Here is a 22,875-nt window from a genome sequence, read left to right as displayed (position 1 = left end):
TTTATTTTGCGCATTAACATATAATTTATATAAAACTGTTGCGGAAGATTGAGTGATTAACATAAGTTTATATTATAGATTCTGATGAAATGGCCAGTTTCCTTAATAACCGAAATGCTTTAGTTGGTATTGGTGTTTTAGTATTGCTGCTGTTGATAGTCTTTGCAGCTCTGGTAGTATTAATCAAACTCAAGCGGAGACGTGAATCAAACAATCAAGGTACGTTATAACTTTCTTATCGTAATGTGAGACATTTTACAATACATATGTAAAAATGTTAGACAATGTTAAATATAAATCATCTTAAAGAGTCAAGGCTTTTTTATTTCCTTGGAGCAAAGTTTAATAGGCTAAATTACATTTTTATTCTAGAACATGTATCCAAAGAACAAACCCTAAACAATAGCAATGTCAACAAGATCATCGCCAAACAAAGAAACTCCTTGCAAATAGCAAATATTTTATGAAAAATTAAAGTGTTGTATATAAAATTTTATTTATAAATGGTACTGTTTTGTAAACTCGTACTAAGGTATTCATTTTGTGTAAAACTTAAACATACTAATACACTAACTCACAAATAGGCCTCCATGTGCATTTGCGATGATTAAGCTAAGTTTTATTCACTCCGAAAAAAGTTATGCTAGGTGATAAAAAGAGCTCAGGTGATTCCATCTGATCACACCCGACCGTATTTGATCACCTCATAATATTCAAAGAATGATTCTGTATTACTAATTTTTGTATAATTTTAGGTATTGTTGAATTAATTGTTTAATTAATGACATTTTTACGTAATAGTCATTTTGTATAATTAGTTATGCAAGCCCTGTCTTGCAACACGATGACTGTAAACGTTACAGAATCGATTCGTAGTGTTATCACAAAGACACTTGAAAATATAAAACTGTGTGTATAAATACCGGGGTATCTTATATAATAAGATAAAAATTATTACTATTAAATGTAAAAAGTATTATTATATAACAGATATGAGTAATTTACTCGGGTGAAAAGAATACACCCATTCCGTCTTCAGTTTATTAGACCGGTGTTGTACATATAGTATACACTTTCCTCCTGTGTAGACTGTAGACTTTCCCACCGGAAAAACGGGCGAGGGTTAGCCCCCCCCCCCCCCCTCGGAAAGATGGGTCTGGTATAGAGTCCCCCACCCCCTTAGGAAGAATTACCCAGGGTCCAATTTCCCCTATGGGAAACTATTTATAGTATAGAATTTTCGCACACATGATTATACGCTTCCACTCCCCTTTCTTATTTATTAACTTTGAATATATTAAAATTGTGTGTCCAGTACTAGTAATACAGTTGTTTTACTTTATATGTACGTCTGTTTTATACATCTTAAAATTCATGAGGGATCTTGAATATCAAAATCATCAATCTACGTTTAAACAAAAGAGAAAATTCAAATCATAATTATGGGTCAGAATACATCAGACACAAGTTTGGTGCCAATTCATGGCACTGTCTTATATTTGGGAAAAAATGTACATCAGACATCGGCAATTTTCATCTGATATTTCAATTTTATACAATGTTAAATGAATTTGACAGCTAATCAAAGGGACTTTTCAAATTCACTTGTACAAATTATTTCATTGGTTTTTTTAAGTATGAACTGAATTTTTTTTTTGTAATATGTAGTCAACTTGTTATGGACCATTTTGTAATAATGACTAAAAGTTATAGTTTTTTTGGCGACACATTGTATGTGTATCCGGTAGTGACATATTTAATTGTACCCATGCTAAACCCAACCACTTCTTTAGAATATAAATGTGTTTATTCTTTATTCTTTGAATATCACAAAATTAACGAACGCATGTCAATTTAATTAAACTATACAAAAAAAATTAATAGCAAATAGTTGGGGGGGGGGGGTTGGCTTTTGGTGGGTTTATCACTTATTTCTTTCTTTTTTTTGTATACTTGTGTGTCATCTTTTTTAATTAACAATTCAGTTATTCAACTTTTTTGAAAAATCGTTCCGAATTAAGTTTACTTTTATTATATCGATGATATAAATAATGCACAAGTATACACTTATAAGTAAATGAGCCGGTCTAAAAAAAAAATGAAATAGCGACGGTGACGAACCTTGTTTATATTATAGTACATGAATTTATTACAAAAAAGAAAAAAATTTAACACCCGTCCTCTGTGTTTAAAACATCGAACAAAATTAGTATCAAACATAAAATACCTTTCCGATTTACTCTGTAAAATGCTCCTCAATATCAGACATCATGAAATAAATATGAACCCAAATGACCACGTAATAAGTAAAAATTCGCATTTCAGAAATTCATACACTTACTAGAAAATACATCGATCCCACAAAAAATGATATAATGTTAACGAACAGAATATGACTTTACTTGGTCAGTCATTGTGTTGTATTTCAACTTGCACTAAACATTTGAGTTATAAGTTATAATTATTTAATATCATCAGTGATCTCCAAAAACTCACAGAGAATTCTGAAAATAAATAGGATTTGTCTTATTACGGCGCTAATGATATATCAAAGATTTATGACCTTTAGTACTTATATTTTCTTAATTTTGTCCACATTGCTTTTGTACACAAGAACTAAGACTAACAGACAATGTACAATTCCTTTATTCACTCTCTTTCTGATGATATATCAAAAGCTGCTCCAGGGAATAAATCACAAATTTTGTCAAAAAAAATCACAAACACTGTCTCTCCTTACTAGATTTTTGAGAGTTTTAGAAGAGGCCATAGAATAAAAGAAATCATTCTGCAATCTTATGTTAAAAAATATTTTAAAAAGTATTTATAACAACACAAATAGAAATAGTTGCTGTGAACGAGACATTTTATAATGATTTCAATGAGATGTTAACTGTACGCAAAACAATACGTTTTATACTTTCTAACACTTTTACATTTTTTTTTTGGTTAGATAACAGTTTAAGGTAAGTGACTATTAATGTAAAAATTTTAGCTTCTATTATTTTAAAAAATTGATTTGTGAAATGCTATTTTTTTTCAAACAAAATAACAAGTAAACGTTAAATTGTAAGAAACGAAATAGATCGAGATGGTATGAATTATATAAACTATAAGTGATTTGTTTAAGTAGCTGACAAATGAAATTGAAGCAGTCCCCATAACCGAAAGGAGAACAGTTTTAAACGAAAAATGTGAATGTGAAGTTTACGAATCAAAAACATTCATAAGCGCTAACTGCATCCTTCTAGGACTGCTTGAAATAACTAAGATATTTACTCTTACTCCTCAGAAGTAAAGCAGATAAATACATGAAAACTAATTAGAATAAGAATCATTTCCTATCTAATATATTGAAAAAGAAATAGAATGTGAAAGAAAAAAGGACCTAGAAGTTGTCTTCGCGTTTGCTTCAATCGCCGTCTACAGAAATATATACGGCAATCACATGAAGTGCTTCATCAATAACATTGCATAACAAGAGATGATAAACAAATATATAGGCCAGAATTAACAGATACGATTATATGTACATTAATTTATTTCAGAAAACAAGGCAACAATTCCAACGAAGAGGGTAAATTTTGTTGTTGTTTTTTTTTTATTTGTTTAAATCAGTTAAGGAGTAACAAGGGCGAATTACTTGTTATTTCGAACATTACATACTAGGTTTCTATTGTCAATAGCCAAAATTGTTTAACAGTTTCTTTAAAATTCAAAGTTGACTCGCAATATGGAACCACTTGTTACCTTTTTAATATTCATGACTTTCTTGAAGCAAATTGTGTTTTCCGATCTTTTGTGATTTTTCGTTTTTTCCATCGATGATTTGAAGGTAATTAGTATCATCAATGCAAACAAAGTCATGATCAAGATAAATCCGTTTTTCATAGTGCATACATAGAATTTGTAATGATAGTATCTAAATTTCCTGTATAAATAAACAGTCTTTCAGACTACAATATGTAACACACCTATATATCCGACGTAGAGTAAAAGCTTGATTTCAAATATATTTTAATCGTATTTCATTATGACTTATAAGCCCCCAGGTGATCTCCAAGAAATGAAAAAATCTGTACAAATTAAAAAGATTGGAAGCTAGCTTAGACACATTCAAATAACAGACTATGAGATAAAGATAGCTTAATGTTTGTTTTGTTTCTGTCTGTTTGATTCAAATTCGGTTTTTAGCTCACCTGAGCTGAAAGCTCAAGTGAGCTATTCTGATCACATTTTGTCCGTCGTCCGTCTGTCCGTCCGTCTGTCCGTCTGTCCGTCTGTAAACTTTTTACATTTTGAACTTCTTCTCTAAAACCGCTTATCCAATTTCAACCAAATTTGGCACAAAGCATCCTTATGAGAGGGCGAATATAAATTGCAGAAATAAAAGTTTGATCTGTATTCAAAGCGGAGAAAACCTTGAAACTGTAGAAAAAGGGGGGTGCATTTTTAAAAATCTTCTTCTCAAGAACTACCGAGGCAAATTCAACCTAGTTTAGCATAAATTATCCTTATGGGAAGGAAAATATGAATTGCAAAAATTAAGTGGTAATTCTGTTTCAAATCTGAGTTATTACGAAAATAATAATAAAGGAAAGGCGTGTTTCAATCAGTTTAATAGCTTCGGGTTCGGCATACGGTAAAATGATTCCATACTTCTAAAACGAGGTTCTTTGTTTATGAATTTGCTTGTTGTGCAACAGTTCGCGTATGAAGGGAAATTTTGAAACATACAAAATATATTGGTGCCGATTTTGTGAAGTAAATTGAGGCTAAATATTTCAATGCGTTGATAGTTTTCACACATGACGATGGTGTTAGCTTGTTCTGATTTTCGTTTCGTTTTCATTATGCTTTGTAACCTGGAAACTATCGTCTGTATTTCGTGATTTTTACGTATCAAATCTTCGGTAAATCAAACAGTTAACTGTTTACCTGCGCAAATTAAGCAAAATCGGATGTAGGGGTACTGAAATACAATTCATTCTATCGGTAATTCGGCATTATCTTTTGCGTAATGGTACATGTAGATTAATGCAATAGGTTTTGTTGAGATGCTCGGCATTTTCTCGAGTTTATTCAGTTTAAATAGGGTTTGATATCGCTGACGGAAATATGTAGGTATATACATGTATATATATGATTCATTTCGAAAAAATAAATTGTGTTCTTTATTTGTTATACATGTAGTGCATGTTTCTTGTGTTTAATTGTTTACAATTTCTATTTACTAACCATATTTGAGTGTTAAGCTTCGAATTATAAGCAAGATACAGAGATTTGCCCACAATTCTATGTTTGTACACATATCTTAAAAACTAAAGCTTAAAAAATTAAAAAATTTGTCAATATTTATTAAGAAAATTTTCAAAGCCTGTTCTTCCAGAAACCAACTTTAACAATTTATTGTATTGTAACCTTAACCTTTTTAGCTCACCTGAGGGTGGGGCCACAATGGGGGGTCGAAGTTTAACAAATGAATATATAGAGTAAATCTTTAAAAATCTTCTCCTCAGAAACTAATCAGCCAGGAAAGCTGACACCTGTGTGGAAGTATCCACAGGTAGTGTAGATTCAAAGTTGTGAAAATCATGACCCCCGGGGTACGGTGGGGCCACAATGGGGGATCGAAGTTTAATATAGGAATATATAGAGTAAATCTTTAAAAATCTTCTTCTCAGAAACTAATCAGCCAGGAAAGCTGAAACTTGTGTGAAGGCATCCTCAGGTAGTGTAGATTCATAGTTGTAAAAATCATGACCCCCAGGGATAGGGTGGGGCCACAATGGGGGATCGAAGTTTAAAATAGAAATATATAGAGTAAATCTTTAAAAATCTTCTTCTCAGAAACTAATCAGCAAGGAAAGCTGAATCTTCTTCGGAAGCATCCTCAGGTAGTGTTGATTCACAGTTGTGAAAATAATAACCCCTGGGGGTAGAATGGGGCCACAATGGGGGGTCGAAGATTAACATATGATTATATAGAGTAAATCTTTAAAAATCTTCTTCTCAGAAACTAATTAGCCAGGAAAGCTGAAACTTGTGTGGAAGCATCCTCAGGTAGTGTAGATTCAAATTTGTGAAAATCATGACCCTGGGGGTAGGTTTGGGCCACAATGGGAGGTCGATGTTTTACATAGGAATAAACAGTGTAAATCTTTTAAAATCTTCTTCTCAGAAACTAATCAGCCAGGAAAGCTGAAACTTGTGTGAAAGCATCCTCAGGTAGTGTAGATTCATAGATGTGAAAATCATGATCCCCAGGGGTAGGGTGGGGCCACAATGGGGGGTCAAAGTTTAACAAAGGAATATATAGGGTAAATCTTTAAAAATCTTCTCAGAAACTTATCAGCCAGATGTTTCTTTATAATTGTTAAGAATTTGGCCCCAGGACGATTCTTTGGCCTCCCGAGAAGGTTCAGAGTTTGATGTACGTTTATATCTAATATATAAACTATTGTTAAGGATCATTTTGAGAACTGCAATACTCAACATATGATTTGACTATAAAATCATCTTGTTAGAAAAGGGACTAATGATTATAAACATAAGAATATCCAGGGGAAAATGGATTTTATTTATACAGGATCTACATGTATTATTGTACATTGTCCAGATAGTTTGTATTATGACTCCATTAAGCTGATTTTATCATACCTATTGTTCCTCAGGTGAGCGATGTGGCCCATGGGCCTCTTGTTTAGTCAAATTTTATATCACCTGCATGTTTCTATGTACATTTATGATAAAACTTGAAATTGGTCTGAATTTTATTTATTAACAGTGTGAAATTTCATAAAAACCACATGCATGTATCGATTAAAAATGTCATGGGTTTTTTAAGCGTTTATAGTTAAAATTACGAAAATCTTAAGTAAATAATGTTTTAAAAAAGAAAATGCCAATGGTTGAATTATTTCACATCCAATTCTGTAAAAAAAAAAATCAAATATCTTTAAAAAATTTGCACAGTATAAGCTCAAACTGATATAATTCTCTGTCAAATAATCATATCATATTAAAATAAATTAAAATACATTCTATAAGTCATGTTTTAATTAGAATTCACGTTTTTAACTTGTTTTGAGTTTTATCATGTATTGACTGTATTCAAACAGCTATCTGTTATTTAAGTAAAATACTATTTAAACAACATGGTATCTTTTAATATGATACATGCAACGGTTTTACATATACCAGTCCAAACAAAAATGAAATATTATCTCTTTTGATACTTAGATTTATTGTCGATTATAGATAACGCATCAGAAATAGTCGAAAACATATTGTACATCACCGCCGACGATGCAAAGGAACAAGTACAAGCACCTGTAGACACACCTGTAGACACAACGCAGAACGGAAGTGACGTATATGCAGTGGTGGAAAAGAAACCTAAAACAGACGACAGAGACGATCAACCAGTCTACACAGATGTCTGTAAAGCTGATCAAAAGAAAAGTATAATTTACAAACATATTTCTATCAATATTTCTTTTATAATTAAACAAAGGTAACTTCATCGTCTCTAACGAGATTCTAATAATACTAATTGAACAATTTATTGAAAGTTGTAAAAAACATTTTTGAGGGAATAAAGAACATGGTTGTTTGATTTTACTGTTGAAATTTTGTTTCAATTTGTAAACATAAAAAATATTACTATATGACAAAAACCAATATGTTTTTTTGTTACATAAATTGTATAGAATATAAAAATGACAAAATTCTGTCAAAAACAGTTTAGTTGTATTCAACATTATATGTTGAAAAAAAATTTGCACAGCCATGAATTTCTAATTACACTCATCACAATCATTTTGTTAAAAATTTTTTTTTAGAAAAACCAGCAATTGCTGCAAAACCGTCAAAAGTCAAGAAGGATGAGCGACCAGTATGTATGATTTTACAATACGTGATTATTTTCTTCGATGCAATGGAACATATGTTCAAAACAAATTTTTAAAAAATTATAAATTAGATACTTATCTGAAACTTTGTTTCAGACTGTGAACAAAGATGGCCTTATATACGTTGATTTGGACATGAAAGACACGCCGTCTACGTCGACGGAAGCATTCGTCATCCATGGAGCAGACGACAGGACTCAGTACGTTGACATCGATTTCACTAGGCGAGCCGATCCTCCCCCTGACACGGACAATGAACAATCCCAGAATGAAAAGGAGAAAGAAAAAACATGAAAACCTGATTTTCCAAATTGTTATGCATCCTCTGAACAACGATAAAAGTTGGAAAATATAAAAAATGAAAATAGGAAATAAATGTTCATGTATACTTCTTAAAACAAATATAACAAACGGATATATAACAATTTACAAAAACCAACTTGACCTTTTTGTATTTTCTGTTATTTTTACAACTAAATGGGGTGTTTGTACACTTATTCAAACATCCACACTTTTTAATGTACAGTCATGTATTTAACCAAAATGTAAAGGTTTACAAATCACAACTCATTTTAACCAGTTTTTGGTTTGACCGGACAGACGGTTGGTTTAGACAGGTTTCAAGTATTAATGTTCAGAATTGATCCATGAAGTTATTTACATCCATCACAAACATAGCCTGCATATGATACTCCTGAATGGAGAAATATTCAGCAATACTTTTTCCTATAAAGACAACGAGTCAGTACACGACCATATGTCAAATGAACAGACGTTCGAATATAATAACGATTAGGGTTAGGGTAAGGTTTATCGAAAAAACTCGAATAACACAAATAGATTGAACATGAATATTTACTAATCGGAATTTGCAAGAAAGATTCTTGTAGCTTCAGCAACTTACAATGTATTAGAACTTGGAAAGATTATTTCTACTGTTGGACTGCTTGTGTTCTGAGACTTTAAACCAAAGACAAATAATTTGTGGTTTATTTATGCTTCCCAATTTTATTTGTCAACAATTCCTTCGTGTCACGATGTTTGTAATATCATGTTTTTAGATAGTTTCTCGCATATTATACTACCGTTCTAAAAAAACAACAACGTTGATAACCGCGTTGTTTACTTGCAGTATGAGATTGAGTTTTTTCTTCCTTGACATATTTAATATTTTATGTTAATTATTATTATTATTATCATTATTATTATTATTATTATTAATATTATTATCAATATTATTATTTAAAGATTAATACATGATACATGTACATATTGTTATTTGAATTACTTTGTAGCATGCGAGATTTTTTGGTTCTTTTTTTTTCTTTGTACTTTTTTTTTGGGGGGGGGGGGGGAGTGGGGTGTTTGTTTGTTTGGTTTTTTGGGTTTTTTTGTTTTGTATATTGTATGCTTTTATTTTGATGATGAATTTGGTATCTTTTCCTAATTTTTTCTTTTATTGTACCCCGTTTTTGTTTGATGTATAATTTTGCATTTGTGTATCAAAATATTTTATTCATGAGTATTTGCAATGGTCAGATGACCTTCATAGATAGAAAAACTAAGAATTGAAAGGTCGAATTCCTGTATAACTTCCTCTTTCAACATTTACATGTACTCTCGACGAAAGTTGCTAACCAAAAAATGGATGCATCATTTGTTATCTGACTCTCGATGTATATACACAAATGAATTTATTTTAAAATCAGCAAAATTAATCTAATTTTAGCAAAGCAAAAAATTAAACAATTGTTCAGATTGCAGAAACATCTTGTGAGGAAAATAAATGGATCAGGCTTGGGACACACTATCCAATTAAGGTTCTCCGATCCTCAGCCTCAAAGTATTTTTTTTTCATCATAAGAATAATATTTTTCTTACAACCTTTATAAATGAAATGATATATAATGAATTTTTTTTTAGAGTATCAATGCATTTTACAAAGTTATAGCAAATTTAGCAATATAGCAAATCTACAATGGATATAATAGAATAAAGAAACAAGTTGAGTTAAAAAAAAGTCCGGTGCATCGATTGCCTCGAACTCTATACCAAAATGTATACAAGTGGGTGTGCTGCTCTGTGGATCCACTACGCCAATCATACAAATGTGTAACTGGTGGTTACACTAGCAGTAGAATACTAAACTAAAATTGTCTGTATAAAAGTCAGATTTACATGTATGATACGAATAAAAGAAATCCGGATAATTTAGAGTTATCGAACTTTGCTGAGGATCGGAGATCGTTAAATACGGATGTAGACGAATTCCTAGTTTGTAGTCAAACGAGAGAACATTCCAAACAGATAATTTTTTCGTAAAATGAATTGCAATTTTTTTTAATGAAATTCTTTTTTCTTTTTTTTTTTTTACAATTTTTAATTTCAATTTCTTTATGACAATGCGTCTTATAGCAAACTAATTGATACACAATACAGACAAAAATACAGGCAAGAATGGACAGTCTTTCCGTATGACATACAGGTTACTGAAATATTGTATTAATGACTGTTTTATAAAACTTCACACAGATATGATATCTCCCTATATTTTTATAGTAATAACAATTTAAATCAGCAAATGGCACAATGTATACGTAGTTCAAACCATTCCGATTGTAAGGGCTTTATAAATGAAATTTCCTATACAAAGTAAATGTGACCTACACTTTGGCATGTTTTGTAAATGTTGATTGGATATTTTCACTTTATTTATGAAGAAATTGAAATAAAAAAAGGTTTCAGAACATGATCTGTTACAAACTAGCATGTTTTCTTTTAGGTGAGAACATTGTCTCTGGCAACTAAGCAACAAAGGCAAAATCACGTTTAATGATTAGGTTTTGCAAATAAACGTGGCAACTTGTGCTACGTGTAAAAATGAAATATTCTATCAGAGGCTGGTCCGATATTTTAGAAAAAGGGAGGGTGGGGTAGCGCGATTTTATTTTCTCAGATATACAATGTAGGTGGCTTTGGGTACAAAGCAGTGAACACGTTAATGGTTTTGCAGACCTCTAAATACTAATCCGTCATTTTTCCTCAGTAAAATGTAAGAGTAGAGGAGTTTTATATATATCTCAAAGAGATCCTGATCAAGTTTCAATTAAAATTAATTGAATGTTAGTATATATGTAGTGTCTTAGATATTTAACTGACTAAAAATGGCGCAGTATTTTCAGTTAGGAATATTAAACTGCATATTGAAAGATTGTTTGTTGATTATTTATAAAATCACAGAGATAACATTCATGCATTTGTCAAAATTTCTCGCCAAAGATATCGTCAGATGTTTGTTTTTTTAAATCTTAAAGAGATTTTATATTCCAGAAAATGACACTTCTTAGAAACAATGAATTTTATTATCTGTCATGGCCACCGTTGAATGAAAATATGAAATAAACAAATATCTTTAAGTACCATACAAATACTAAATTAACTTATAGTCAATTTATCCTCATTAGTACTAATATCTTGTCTTTTACTTAAAATGTTTGTGTGAAATTGAGTACAATTAATCTGAGTGCTCCCAAAATCTCTTTTTAGATACATGATGGTCAATCGTACTGTCATGTCCGTCCTAAAATATGCACAGGTATATGGTCAATATTTAAACAATGAACTGCTTTCTTTGGTGATTCATGCGGGAAATAAAGGTGGCGACAATGCAGAAAATATACATAACCCGCATGAATCATCAAAGAAAGCATTTTACTGTTTATATTTACATCTTTCTTCTAACAAATTGACAAATTGATTGTAAAAAGTAAGTAAAATTCACTAAATTACTTTTAAGGTATATATGTTACGTCATTCCTATGGGAATCGTCTCTTGTGTGTATGAGCCTAACATCATTATGATTATTTCGTGCAGTCCGTGATTTTCTTAGGTCGCTGTAGGTTTCGACCAATTGATGAAAGGGGCGTGTAGATTTCAGTCCGGATGTTTCTATGGAGCTATGAATTAAATATAAGTTTCCGTAAGAAATAGATAAAATCATATCCGATATGTGTAAATATAACTGTATAAAAGCAATTCCATACCATGGTTTTCGTGTTGAATTCTGTATTAAAACTGGTTCTGTTGGGAGGTACAAGGATCATCCAAATGTGCTCGAATGTGAAGAGGGGACATTGGCTGAAGAACACAACTCTTATCAGTCTAATCGTTTACTCTACACTAGATAGGCATATTTCAATTGTGAAACTATTTGATATACGTGTTTAATGTTCACCGTTATATTTTATCCCTTTCTTGCAAAAGATTTCAATAGCTGCTCATACATCTTGACAGTCATGAGTGTATAGGATTCACTCGTATATGACATGGCATCATTTGACGATTATTTGTAAGGGTCATACTTTTAAAGCTATACACGCGATAATTTGCATAAATTATCATCAATCAATTACGCTAGGATTATGAAATAGAATTAAAAACTCTAAAAACCACGCATAAAAATGAATTTAAATCATTCTCAGCATGTCGAATAACAAAGTGAAACATTGTATGTGTTATCAACATAGATTAAATCTAACAATTCCAGTATTGATGGCATTCATTGTCACCCTAACAAGTGAAGAAGTCCATTAATCTTAAGGTAGTCCATCGATAACTGAAGTGAATTTAACAATTTTGGTTTATATGAACTATATTGAATATCTATTTCAAAATTATTATGAGGCCGACATAAACCAAATTCGGGAATATGTATGGAGTCGATTAAATGAACTTTTTGCACTGGAACTTTTTAAAGAGTTTTCTGCCCCTTGCAAAGTTTTTTAAAAATTCAATTATTAAATATATGTATGGTAAAAAATGAATTTTTTTTAGCATTATCAAAGAACAAGAAAGCTTTTGCAACTTTTCATTAAGAGATTTGTGAGAAAATTGTTTGTACTATAAAGATATATTTAAAAATGCATTTTTCCCATAGACTTTAATGTAAACTTCAAGATGGGATTAATTTTTTAATATTCAAAATTTGAATCTTTATTATCAAATAAACCACATAAAACCACACTAAGATTCTAGTAATTAAACTTGCAATTTATAAGATATAAAATTATATGATAGTTATAGATGGACTACCTTAAGTGACGTTTTACCGATTCATAAAAAAAAAATGATAAGGATTTATCCATCATGCTATCACAATGATATTTTATTAATTAACTTTTTTTTATTTCTATCCATCAATGAATTAACGAAGAATTCTTCCTTTATCGCACGTAGGTAATTATGGTCCAGATAATTAGTATATCTATTAAAGCATATATCGCCTTTGTTTTTACACGTTACATGTATTTTTATGCAGAAACTGATATGCAGTCTAATTAAATTCAGACCTTTAATAAATGAATGCAAACATTTCTTTGACTTTCAAAATCTGCTTTTACAAGAACTGTTTGGCTTTATTAAATTATTATTATTATTATTATTATGAATTTATCTCAGCTTTCATTCAGGATACTATCATTAAATAATTTTACATCATTCACTGATAACTCTTTGTACTTTTTAGTGTAAACTTTGGGTGGACTATATCTAAAACGATTGAAACTTAAGTTACATTTGAGGATGGACACCGCGGGCTTGCAGGGACTGATCTCAGACTCCCAAGTACATGCATATTATAACAATGGTTATTTATACATGTACTTGTACATGTGCGGAAAAATTCACTGTTCGTTTTGTGCAATGATTAAGAATTTTTCGGATATTTTATTAGGTGGGTCGGAAAACCAATACCACTGAAGTCCTTATTACAAAAAAGCAACACCCTTCGCATATGTACTGCATCATGTGAAAGATACATGTATTTATTTATAGTGAGGCGTTTATATATGAATGAACTTAAAAATACCGTGACGTTATTGTCACAAGTTCTTTACCTTGAAGATGGACCAAAAACTGCAAGTGTTTTGAGAAAAAAGCATCTCGTTTCTGGTGACATATTCGAGAAAGAAGACACTTCCATGACAATTCTTCTGAATTGCTCGTCAAGCTGTAACCCTGCATGTAAAATAGCTTGGTATAAAGAGAAGCGACCACTCTTGAGGGATAATCCAGTTATCGATATAAGGCGGGACAGGAGAATGTCTAGGATATCACTGTGAAGCTAGCGGAGTGGAAGGGAAAGTAGAGTCTAATCCAGTAAATCTCACCATTCAATGTAAGTTATTTGTGATTCTATATTGATTTACGGGGTTTTTTAGGGGTGGGTAAATGTGCGCGGCAAATGAAACTCAAAAAACGTTCATCCAAATAGTACGGGATTCGGGTTACTTGTGATCGAATATGAAATTTAGACGTTTAGTGATTTGAAACTGTCTCTATTTTACTGTACGAGAACAAAAAATAAAGATTAAAAGGTTATAGCTGTAACAATAGGAAATCATTCATTTCTGCTGTTGATGCATTAACTTCTTTTTGCCGATCAACCCTATACTGCGATTTCCACATTTTTATTGGCGAATGGGTGGGGGGTCGCATAAAAATTTAATAATGTTTATATATTTATAAGCAAAACGAACACATTTTCGCATAAATTAAACAGAATACACACTATGTTCATATCTTAAGGAGAAAAAACCCAGCAAAGCTTTCCGATTCCCCACAGTCACGTTTAAAGGTGATGCTGTGAAGCTCCTTGAAGCGAGACAGCCACCCAGCAGTTGGGGGATCCCGTATTTCATGGCAATGGCCGCTTTACTTTCTATGCGTTTTTCGACATCGGTAATCAGGCACGTAGCATCAAGGGGGGGGGGCCTTTTTTCGCAGCAACTAATTTTTTTAAATTTACGTATAAAAAATAGAATTTACATGGAGTTGCCCCCCCCCCACTTCTTTGGGAGTATGTAAAAAACTGGTATGAAAATAAGAAAATTAGGAATGAAAAATTGAAGTTACAGATAAACTACCCCCCCCCCTCCCACGGATTAAGATTTTGAAGATTTTAGAAAATTCAAAATTTCCTTCTTTTTTTTTTTTTTGCTTGTTGTCAAGATTTTTTTTGGATGCGTCTGCCCCCCCCCCCCCCACTTTCAAAACAATACTTCGTGCTTGGTAATTGCTTGAAACTTTCTTTAGCTTGCGCTTCAGCCCGAGAGTTGGGAGCTTGTCTGTGCTGTGTTGAGACATGTTGTTGAATGATGTACTGAATTCTGTACCTACTTTTATAACTGGTGACAAATTTGTTAATTGTTATGCCCCCCCCCCCTTTCGAAGAAGGGAGGGCATATTGCTTTGCTGCTGTCCGTCTGTCTGTCTGTATGTCGGTTGATCGGTCCGTGGGTAGGTCGGTCCACCAATAGTTTCCGTTCATTTTCATTACAGAGGTTGCACATCTTGAAATGAGATTTAGTTTACTGATTTATCATAATAATGTCTAGGTCAAGTTCGATTTTGGTTACAATTAAGCAATTTTCGACAGAGTTATACCCCTTTGACTTAGAAAAATTCTACGTGGATATTTCCAAGGGAGAGGGCATAAATGTTTCACAAACATCTCTTGTTTGATTTTTGTTCTCCTTAAAAATAAAATTCATAAGATTTAAATCAGGGCGTTGGTAATTTAGCATTATTTAGTGTGAGTTATTAAATAGATTTTCGGTATATTATTCGTTTAGTAGAAGTTGTCGGTGCATCGGTATCGATTATAGGGCTTGTGTTATTTAACATTAATGGCGCCGGTTCTGACTTTTTGCTGGCATGTAAAATATCAAAATCATTCAAAAAGTCAGAAAAATATCACCTATTGTCCAAAAAGCATGGTATTGCTCATCAAAAGCATAAACAAAACTAATAAGCCAATGTGTATCTTCTCTTATCACGGGTAGAGTGGATGATCAGAAATTACAACTTTGCTCAGAATATCAACACAGTACAAATAACTGGAAGATAAATCAAACATGAAAAACGATCACTTTTCTAGTTATTTTGAGAATATTATACGCTGATACTTCCGATTGGAACACAAGAACTGCACAAATCTTGGACTTTGCACAAGTCAAGTAAACTTTCACTCGAATACCTCTTGATTTAATAGACTTAACAACGATAAAAAAAACCATTCCGAACACGTTCGCAGGGTTTGAACCGTGCATTCCTTATTCGAAAATTTATTACATCAATTAAAAATTGGCTCGGCAATTTTATCAAATAGTCGAGTGACCAGAAGTAAACAATTTTATTGAATAACGGGCTTATAGTAAATACGATCAAGGCGACAGTATTATAAAAATATTTTGATGGCATCTTACAATAATTTTTTATAAAACATTGATGAATTTTTAATATAAAAGATTTGACATGACCAAGTAATAGTATCATTGTGTCATCTTTCTTATATTAAATAAGCATTTGACTTCTTTCAGACCCTCCAGGAGACGTCACAATTACCCCAGGTAACGACACTTTCTACACAAAGCGAGGTGGGAAACCTTTACACGACATCACCTGTGAGGCGGACTGTGTACCAGAGTGTACCTACACGTGGTACAGAGAAGGATATCGATACTGGTACACAGCAGGAAACAGCTTGTTTGCCACAAGATCTTACTACTACAGCGGTTCTTCCAGATTTCAATGTCTTGCATCTAATGCTATTGAACCATATCGCAATTACAGCAGATGGATAACCGTCAAAGTTAAAGGTAGGAATAGCCACTTATCTATCATTAACATATTAAAAATCGCTGTTTTTTACAGCTATTTTTGCTCTTCTACACTTGCGAATGTTTTCTCTCCGTCTTGGATTTGCCCGGGCACAGTTAGAAGTATACTAGTATCCTCTTTCAATTTAAAACAGTTTGAAAATTCATTTGAATTTGATCAGTCTTGAATTTGCCCGCTCACAACGAGGGCGAAAGGGGCTACTATTTCCTCGTATACATACAGTATATATTTCTCAAAGATTATTTTGATATTCCTGTTCATTCAGAATAACTTGAAGGCATATTTATAAGCTCATTCATTCCTTTCCTATCATTCTAATAAGGAGTTAAATATGTTCAAATGCTTCAAATAATTTGTTCGACGTAAACAAATTAGCACATATTTTATAAGTATTGTCGATTTAATGTGAAGACATGTGATTATTTAATATCAAATAAATCATAACTATATTTGTAGATGGGCCAGACAATGTAACAATTATACCGTCTTTACCTGCGATAGAAAATAGTACCTTTACACTAACTTGTGTCGCTAGGTGTTACCATGGATGTCAGTCTTACAGTTGGTATCATGATGGGAGATCAGTTAATCAGAGAACAAAAGTTCTGGAGTTTCATAGACTGTCTAAAGAAGACAGTGGGAGATACCAATGTCAAGTTACTGACTATTTTGGAGAAAAGTCTGGATACTACACTATGACTGTACAGTGTAAGTAATGATATTACACAGTATAATGCTGGCATTTTCTAAACATTTTGACCTAAACAGAGATAATGCTATAAAAAAATGATTGTCTATTTTAATTTGAGTTAATTATTGTACATTGAAATATTTTCCTTTTTTAATAGATGATCCAAAATATGTGAGAATACATTACTGGAGTTCATATGAACACTTGATAGAAGGACAAGATAGGTTAACGATTTCGTGTGATGCTGACTGTCAACCGATGTGCACATATCTGTTTTACCAGACCGAAAAGTTGCTGAATAAAAGATACATCAAAGAGCTGGTACACAGAAACATGTCTGGTCGATACACTTGTGCGGCTAAGAATTCTTTAATGAATGCCTACAGGAATTCATCGAATATCCAAAATATCAAGATAAAGTGTATGTGTGATACAGTATCGCTTTTTAAAAATTCATTGTTTTATCTATTTTGTTTGTTCTTACATGTGTTTGAATCCACTAAGTACTCTCCTCAGTATTTTGTTAAGTACGCTTTTACTTTATAGTAATACACATAATAAAGTATGTTTCACTAGATACATTCGATTGAAACTCATTTAAATTAATTATAATGAATTCAGATAGTTATACACGCATAATAAACAACGTTTACAGACGATGGACGTAAAATGACCGGTTAGAAGAAAGAATATAAACGCTTACAATAAAATTCTTTTATGTTTGACCCCTCCTTTGAAATCATAACAGTACATGTAACTCGTGGGTATCAGGAATATGAATGATCGTTTATTGAAGGCACATTTAAATAAATTATTACAATGAAGGTATATACAATCAATAGAATAGACTAGGGATAAAAATATTATCCAGTAATACCACAAGGTCGGTGCCAATCTTTGACTAAAAAAAACATACATTTTCCAAAAGAAGCACATGAGTTATAAAACTACGTTAAAGATAAAAAATGTCCCCGGGTCCGGATTGTAAAATTGTATAATAATAAAACATATTATAGATGTAACAAATGTACAGGTACAACCAAAATGACAAAATGGGACGTTATCTGCCGCCGTAACAAGGTAGCATTACGGGATCGGTTTAATAAGAAAAAACCACCCAGACTGGCTAACGTTGCGATTACTTCCGCAATTTCGCAGACATTTTATTCGTGTGAAATAATAAAGATGAATAGATAAAAATTGGGGATTAAGCCTTGTTGAAATATTTAAGAAATGTAGTAATACTGTTTAGTAAACAAAGACTGGGCAATATATTCAATTTGTTATAATTTATCAATACTTTAACATTCTTTGTTCAATAGATGATGAAATGGAAATAAGTATTGACTTCCTGAAAATGTTCTTAAGATCTTTTGTGCTCTTTCAAAATATTTAGTAAATACTTATAGATGCTAAAATGTACATATATATTTTTATTGTGTAAAAAGTCTTTAAAGAAACTTTAATAATTTTCGACTAAAATGCTTTGAATTTTTCAGATAAGCCTGTGATTACATCTACAAAAAATCAAACAACAATCACTGCGCCAGACCTGTTGGATTTAACCTTCAGTGATGACGGTTCTCCTTCGTCCAATATGACGATATTCCACGAAACAAAAACCTTGACATTCCTACCACACGTGACTGGACAACTTTCATTTAATGTATCAATTGAGTCTTGTCTTGATCAGGGAGAATACAGAGTAGAGGCCGTGAATGATGTTGGATTTGGTAGTTTTAATTTCATGCCGAATATAAAATGTAAGATTCTCGATGATAAGATTTTGTTATACACAAGTGCATGAAATATATGATACAATTTACGTTAATCTTATTATCAAGATGATAGTTCTCGTAAATAAATAATTACATTGAATTTTTTTAGGTTCACCTATTGTAGTAAGACATTCCAGTGTGGCTGACAAAGAATTCAGAGTCGGCCATCTGCTTCATTTGACGGTAACCTTCATGGCCAATCCAACAGCGGAAGTGCTATGGTCGTTTGTTCCCTGGAACCAAAATACATCTCTGGAGGTTCAAACACAACAAATACAGACCCACAAAGAAAGTACAAAGCTCGTGTTGATTCTTTCAGATACAGAAAAGTTTGGAAAATACATACTGGAATTAAAAAATGAATTGGGAAAGATAAGAAAGGAATTTAATATTCAAGGTAAATTTGGTTTAAATACTGTAAAGAAACCTATTGATGATAAAGTGTGATATATAATAAAATCAGATTTTTTAATCATCACTTTTCATACTTTGAGCTTTAGTTTTGTCAGTCGAAAAAAAGTTATCGTTCAATACATTATTGCGTATCACTGAAGTCGCGAATTTTAATAACATGCATATTTGCATACTAAACGATATACTCTTCTCGCGAGAGAGTCAACCATATTTTGACGTTTTTGCGACGATGTTAAGAACTGTTCAGAAAAAAACTATGTTTTTAAACACTTTAAAACAAATGAATGATACCTTATCATTGATTACGTATTTGTAAAGCTAGAATTTAAAATTCGTACAGCACGAGATTGAAACAGTATTGCCATTAATTCTATTGATATCATAAAAGTATACCTAGTATTCCAGGACTTGAAACGAGTTAGCTTTACAATTACACTGAAGAAAACCACATATGAAAGTTTTTTGGGCACTATGTAGAAATAAATTCACATTTTGTAACTATTGTTTTGTTTTGATTCTGGCAAGAAAATACTATTTCTATTCAATTCATTCTTCAATAGGTCCTATAGTGGCAGCTACCAAGACAGACCCGGGGACCACAATATCATCACGAGATTCTGACTCAGATGAAGGTATGATGTTTTTATATCATACCCATTGTATTATGCATTAGATAAAAAACAAAATGTTTTAAAAAAGAAGGATAATACATGTATAATCATAAAAAGTGGGGTTGATATAAGCATGATCGGTTGTTTCCTGATCTTTTTTACTTATTGTGAATGCATATTCATTTGATAAACTCAATAAATAATGTTTTAATAAAAAAAAAGCAATTAAAACAAAGTGTATCAATTTTTAACAATGGAATAATTTTTTAAAAATACATGACCTTGAGATAAACTTCGTTAGAGTTTCTATCATATGTCTCTATTTAAAATACTTATTTCAAACGCCGTGTTTATTTTCTTACGTTATATCAATATTTGTGTAAATGAATATAAACAATTAAAACATTTAACTCACCATAGTAACAAGTCACAAAAGCAAAGTATAATGTGATTTTGAGAATTAAAAAATATGTAGTCTAAAGTGATTTTTGCCATAAAAGAATAATTCGTTTTCAGATCGCAGCATGTCACCTACATCATGGAAAGGAAAGACAAACGCTTTACGTGAAACTGAAATGAACACATTCCTCTTACAACAAGACAAGCTTCATGAAGAAGTCCAGAAACTCCGACTAGAGGGCGATGTCCTACGACTGAAAAGGAACTATTACGTCATTAAATTACAAGTTTTAATGAAAGAACATCCTGATATCATTGATGAAGTTTTTGGTGAAGATTAATATTTCAGGATTTGAAAGTATATTTTTTGGTAAAGATAATACTATCTAGCCTGAATAACTGACTGCTGCCAATGATCTCAAAGTCAAGTAGGCTTCACAGTGAGGGTCTAAAAGATCAGCACATATATACGAGTGTTGTTGGAAGTTCGTGGACAAGTTCGATTAATAGCAGACTTTTTGCATGATACCAGCGACATTTTCCAGATTTAAACGCAGTTTCTAATTAATATGTATAAAAATTTGTTTGATTTAAATGCACCATAAAAAATATACAGCTTACTTATTATGCTTCACGGGCCATGTCATTTCTTTGCTTTATTTGTCCTTATTAATCAAATGTACCGTTTAAGCGCATAAAAATGCACACTTTTTCATATGACCTCACAATACCCTATTTACCATTTTATCACCGAATATGGACGACCAACGTTTGAAAAATGAGTCAAAAACGTTAACGTCAATGGACATCTAGGAGCACCGGACGATGGAGACCAAAAGGTTTATCGATGCTGATGGAGATAGCTTAGTGTGTCTAGGACAAACTGTGAATCTTGTTAGAGTTATCTTTCTTTTGATGTTTAAGCGAAGCAGTGGGAGGGAGATTTATATGATTTTCTGTAAGTAGAGGGCGTATGTTGGCGTGCTTCTTGCAGTAATGACTCGATAGGTGTTAATTTTTATTCTCTCACCATCTACCTTGACGCATAGTTTATTAGAAAATACAGGTTTTTTTTAATTGTTGTATTTTGATTAGGGGATATAATGCTTACCATCTTCTGTGGTCTATGTACGTCAGTTTGTACATGTATTTTTATTTTATATCCTCATTAATGTTGATTATATATACTTTGCTAATTTTATTTCATTTTAAGTAATAAATGACAGTTTCACACATACTTAGTTATTCTTTACGACGACACTGAGTACACGATGTGTTTACAAAAATGATATAACAAAAAGGATTTTTTTATATCTGTTTAGCAAACACTCCACACTTATGGGAAAGCTTTAAAAGGTCAAGGGCGTACAAGGCGATATCTTTCACTAATTTTTGATCAATAAAAAAGAACTTGATCAAACGTTGCTGAGATATTAATTTTTGGCTTGTATACATTGTTTATATTATAAATTTAACTATGCAAATCAATAACGTGCTTTCATTCTGTAAACACAAGAGGTATAGGTTTCCAAATTAGACCACATGACGTTTTATGCTAAAATAAATCTTCAGCCTTTACTGTGCTATGCTGTACATTTTTGGTATGAATGGGCCTAAACTCCATCCTAGAAATACTTTTCATAAAAGGATACGTTTTTACTCTTTTTTATAATGATTTATTAAAGTGGAGTCTAGACCCATTATATGTAATTTTTCACCAAAACTTAAAACTTTATTTTTGATTGTCAAGCTATCAAAGTTCTTCACAGGGATTATTATGTGTCAATATAACTCAGTGTGATAGGTGGAGGATAGTAGACAGTGCCCCTCGGATGGGGGGGGGGGGCTCGAATCGTACATGTAGTTACTGTAGTCAGTAACTGTACTGTTGGCTTCCTTTTAGGTTAACCTTAAAAAAATGATTTATTTTGGATAATATTTTAAAACTGCCAAATAACAAAAAGAGAAAAAACGAAACACAAGGTTCTTGTCAAGTCCAAATAAAGTCGAATAAACAACAGTGCTAGCACAGTCAGAGATTGTTTGAAATCACGTTGTGGTGTAAAAAAAAAAATTAACATAAATGTATGTTTGTTAATGATCAGATAATGAAGTTCTATATTATAGTATTACATGTCCTGATGCACATATTAAAATATACGATTTGTTTTATATAAGAGATGTACATAAGTCGTTTAAATTTTCAAGGTATAGGCTATTCGACAGGCATTGTACGCTCTTCTCCTTTTGCTCAAATTTCAAAACGCAGAAAGACTATAGAGAAAATGCTATTCGCTCAGTAGAGTCTTCCGTAATACAATCTTGTAGAAAGATTAACAGGCAAACAAAACACGAGAAATACTGGGCTTGTGTCTGAAATATTTTAAGG

General features: G+C 31.9%; 2 protein-coding genes across 2 annotated transcripts in view; both read left to right on the top strand.

Annotated features, from left to right (window-relative positions):
* Nucleotides 1–21,719, top strand: part of LOC105341985 (hemicentin-1-like) — a 114,129-nt gene extending 92,410 nt beyond the window's left edge. The window contains exons 4-9 of the mRNA XM_066075586.1: nucleotides 17,050–17,301; nucleotides 17,442–17,705; nucleotides 18,784–19,047; nucleotides 19,172–19,459; nucleotides 20,037–20,108; nucleotides 20,604–21,719. Coding sequence (XP_065931658.1) covers nucleotides 17,050–17,301; nucleotides 17,442–17,705; nucleotides 18,784–19,047; nucleotides 19,172–19,459; nucleotides 20,037–20,108; nucleotides 20,604–20,827 — 1,364 coding nt within the window. The 3' untranslated portion in view covers nucleotides 20,828–21,719. The remainder of the gene's footprint in view (nucleotides 1–17,049; nucleotides 17,302–17,441; nucleotides 17,706–18,783; nucleotides 19,048–19,171; nucleotides 19,460–20,036; nucleotides 20,109–20,603) is intronic.
* LOC105327763 (uncharacterized) lies at nucleotides 85–8,976 on the top strand. The gene is made up of 6 exons (XM_066075589.1): nucleotides 85–219; nucleotides 2,954–2,966; nucleotides 3,549–3,577; nucleotides 7,261–7,464; nucleotides 7,845–7,897; nucleotides 8,010–8,976. The coding sequence occupies exons 1-6, from the start codon at nucleotides 90–92 to the stop codon at nucleotides 8,205–8,207; spliced, it is 627 nt and encodes a 208-aa protein (XP_065931661.1). The 5' UTR covers nucleotides 85–89; the 3' UTR covers nucleotides 8,208–8,976.
* Nucleotides 21,720–22,875: the final 1,156 nt, after the last annotated feature.

The sequence above is a fragment of the Magallana gigas genome, chromosome 2, assembly GCF_963853765.1.
Source record: "Magallana gigas chromosome 2, xbMagGiga1.1, whole genome shotgun sequence".
Lineage (NCBI taxonomy): Eukaryota > Metazoa > Mollusca > Bivalvia > Ostreida > Ostreidae > Magallana > Magallana gigas.
This window is presented reverse-complemented; position numbering and strand designations above follow the sequence as displayed.

What these genes read in the sequence shown, in the direction of transcription:
- LOC105327763 (XM_066075589.1), top strand. Translation starts at nt 90, where the DNA reads ATGGCCAGTTTCCTTAATAACCGAAATGCTTTAGTTGGTATTGGTGTT. An exon ending in CAACAATTCCAACGAAGAGG is followed by an intron (nt 3,578 to 7,260) that starts GTAAATTTTGTT and finishes TGTCGATTATAG; the next exon opens with ATAACGCATCAGAAATAGTC. An exon ending in TAAAGCTGATCAAAAGAAAA is followed by an intron (nt 7,465 to 7,844) that starts GTATAATTTACA and finishes ATTTTTTTTTAG; the next exon opens with AAAAACCAGCAATTGCTGCA.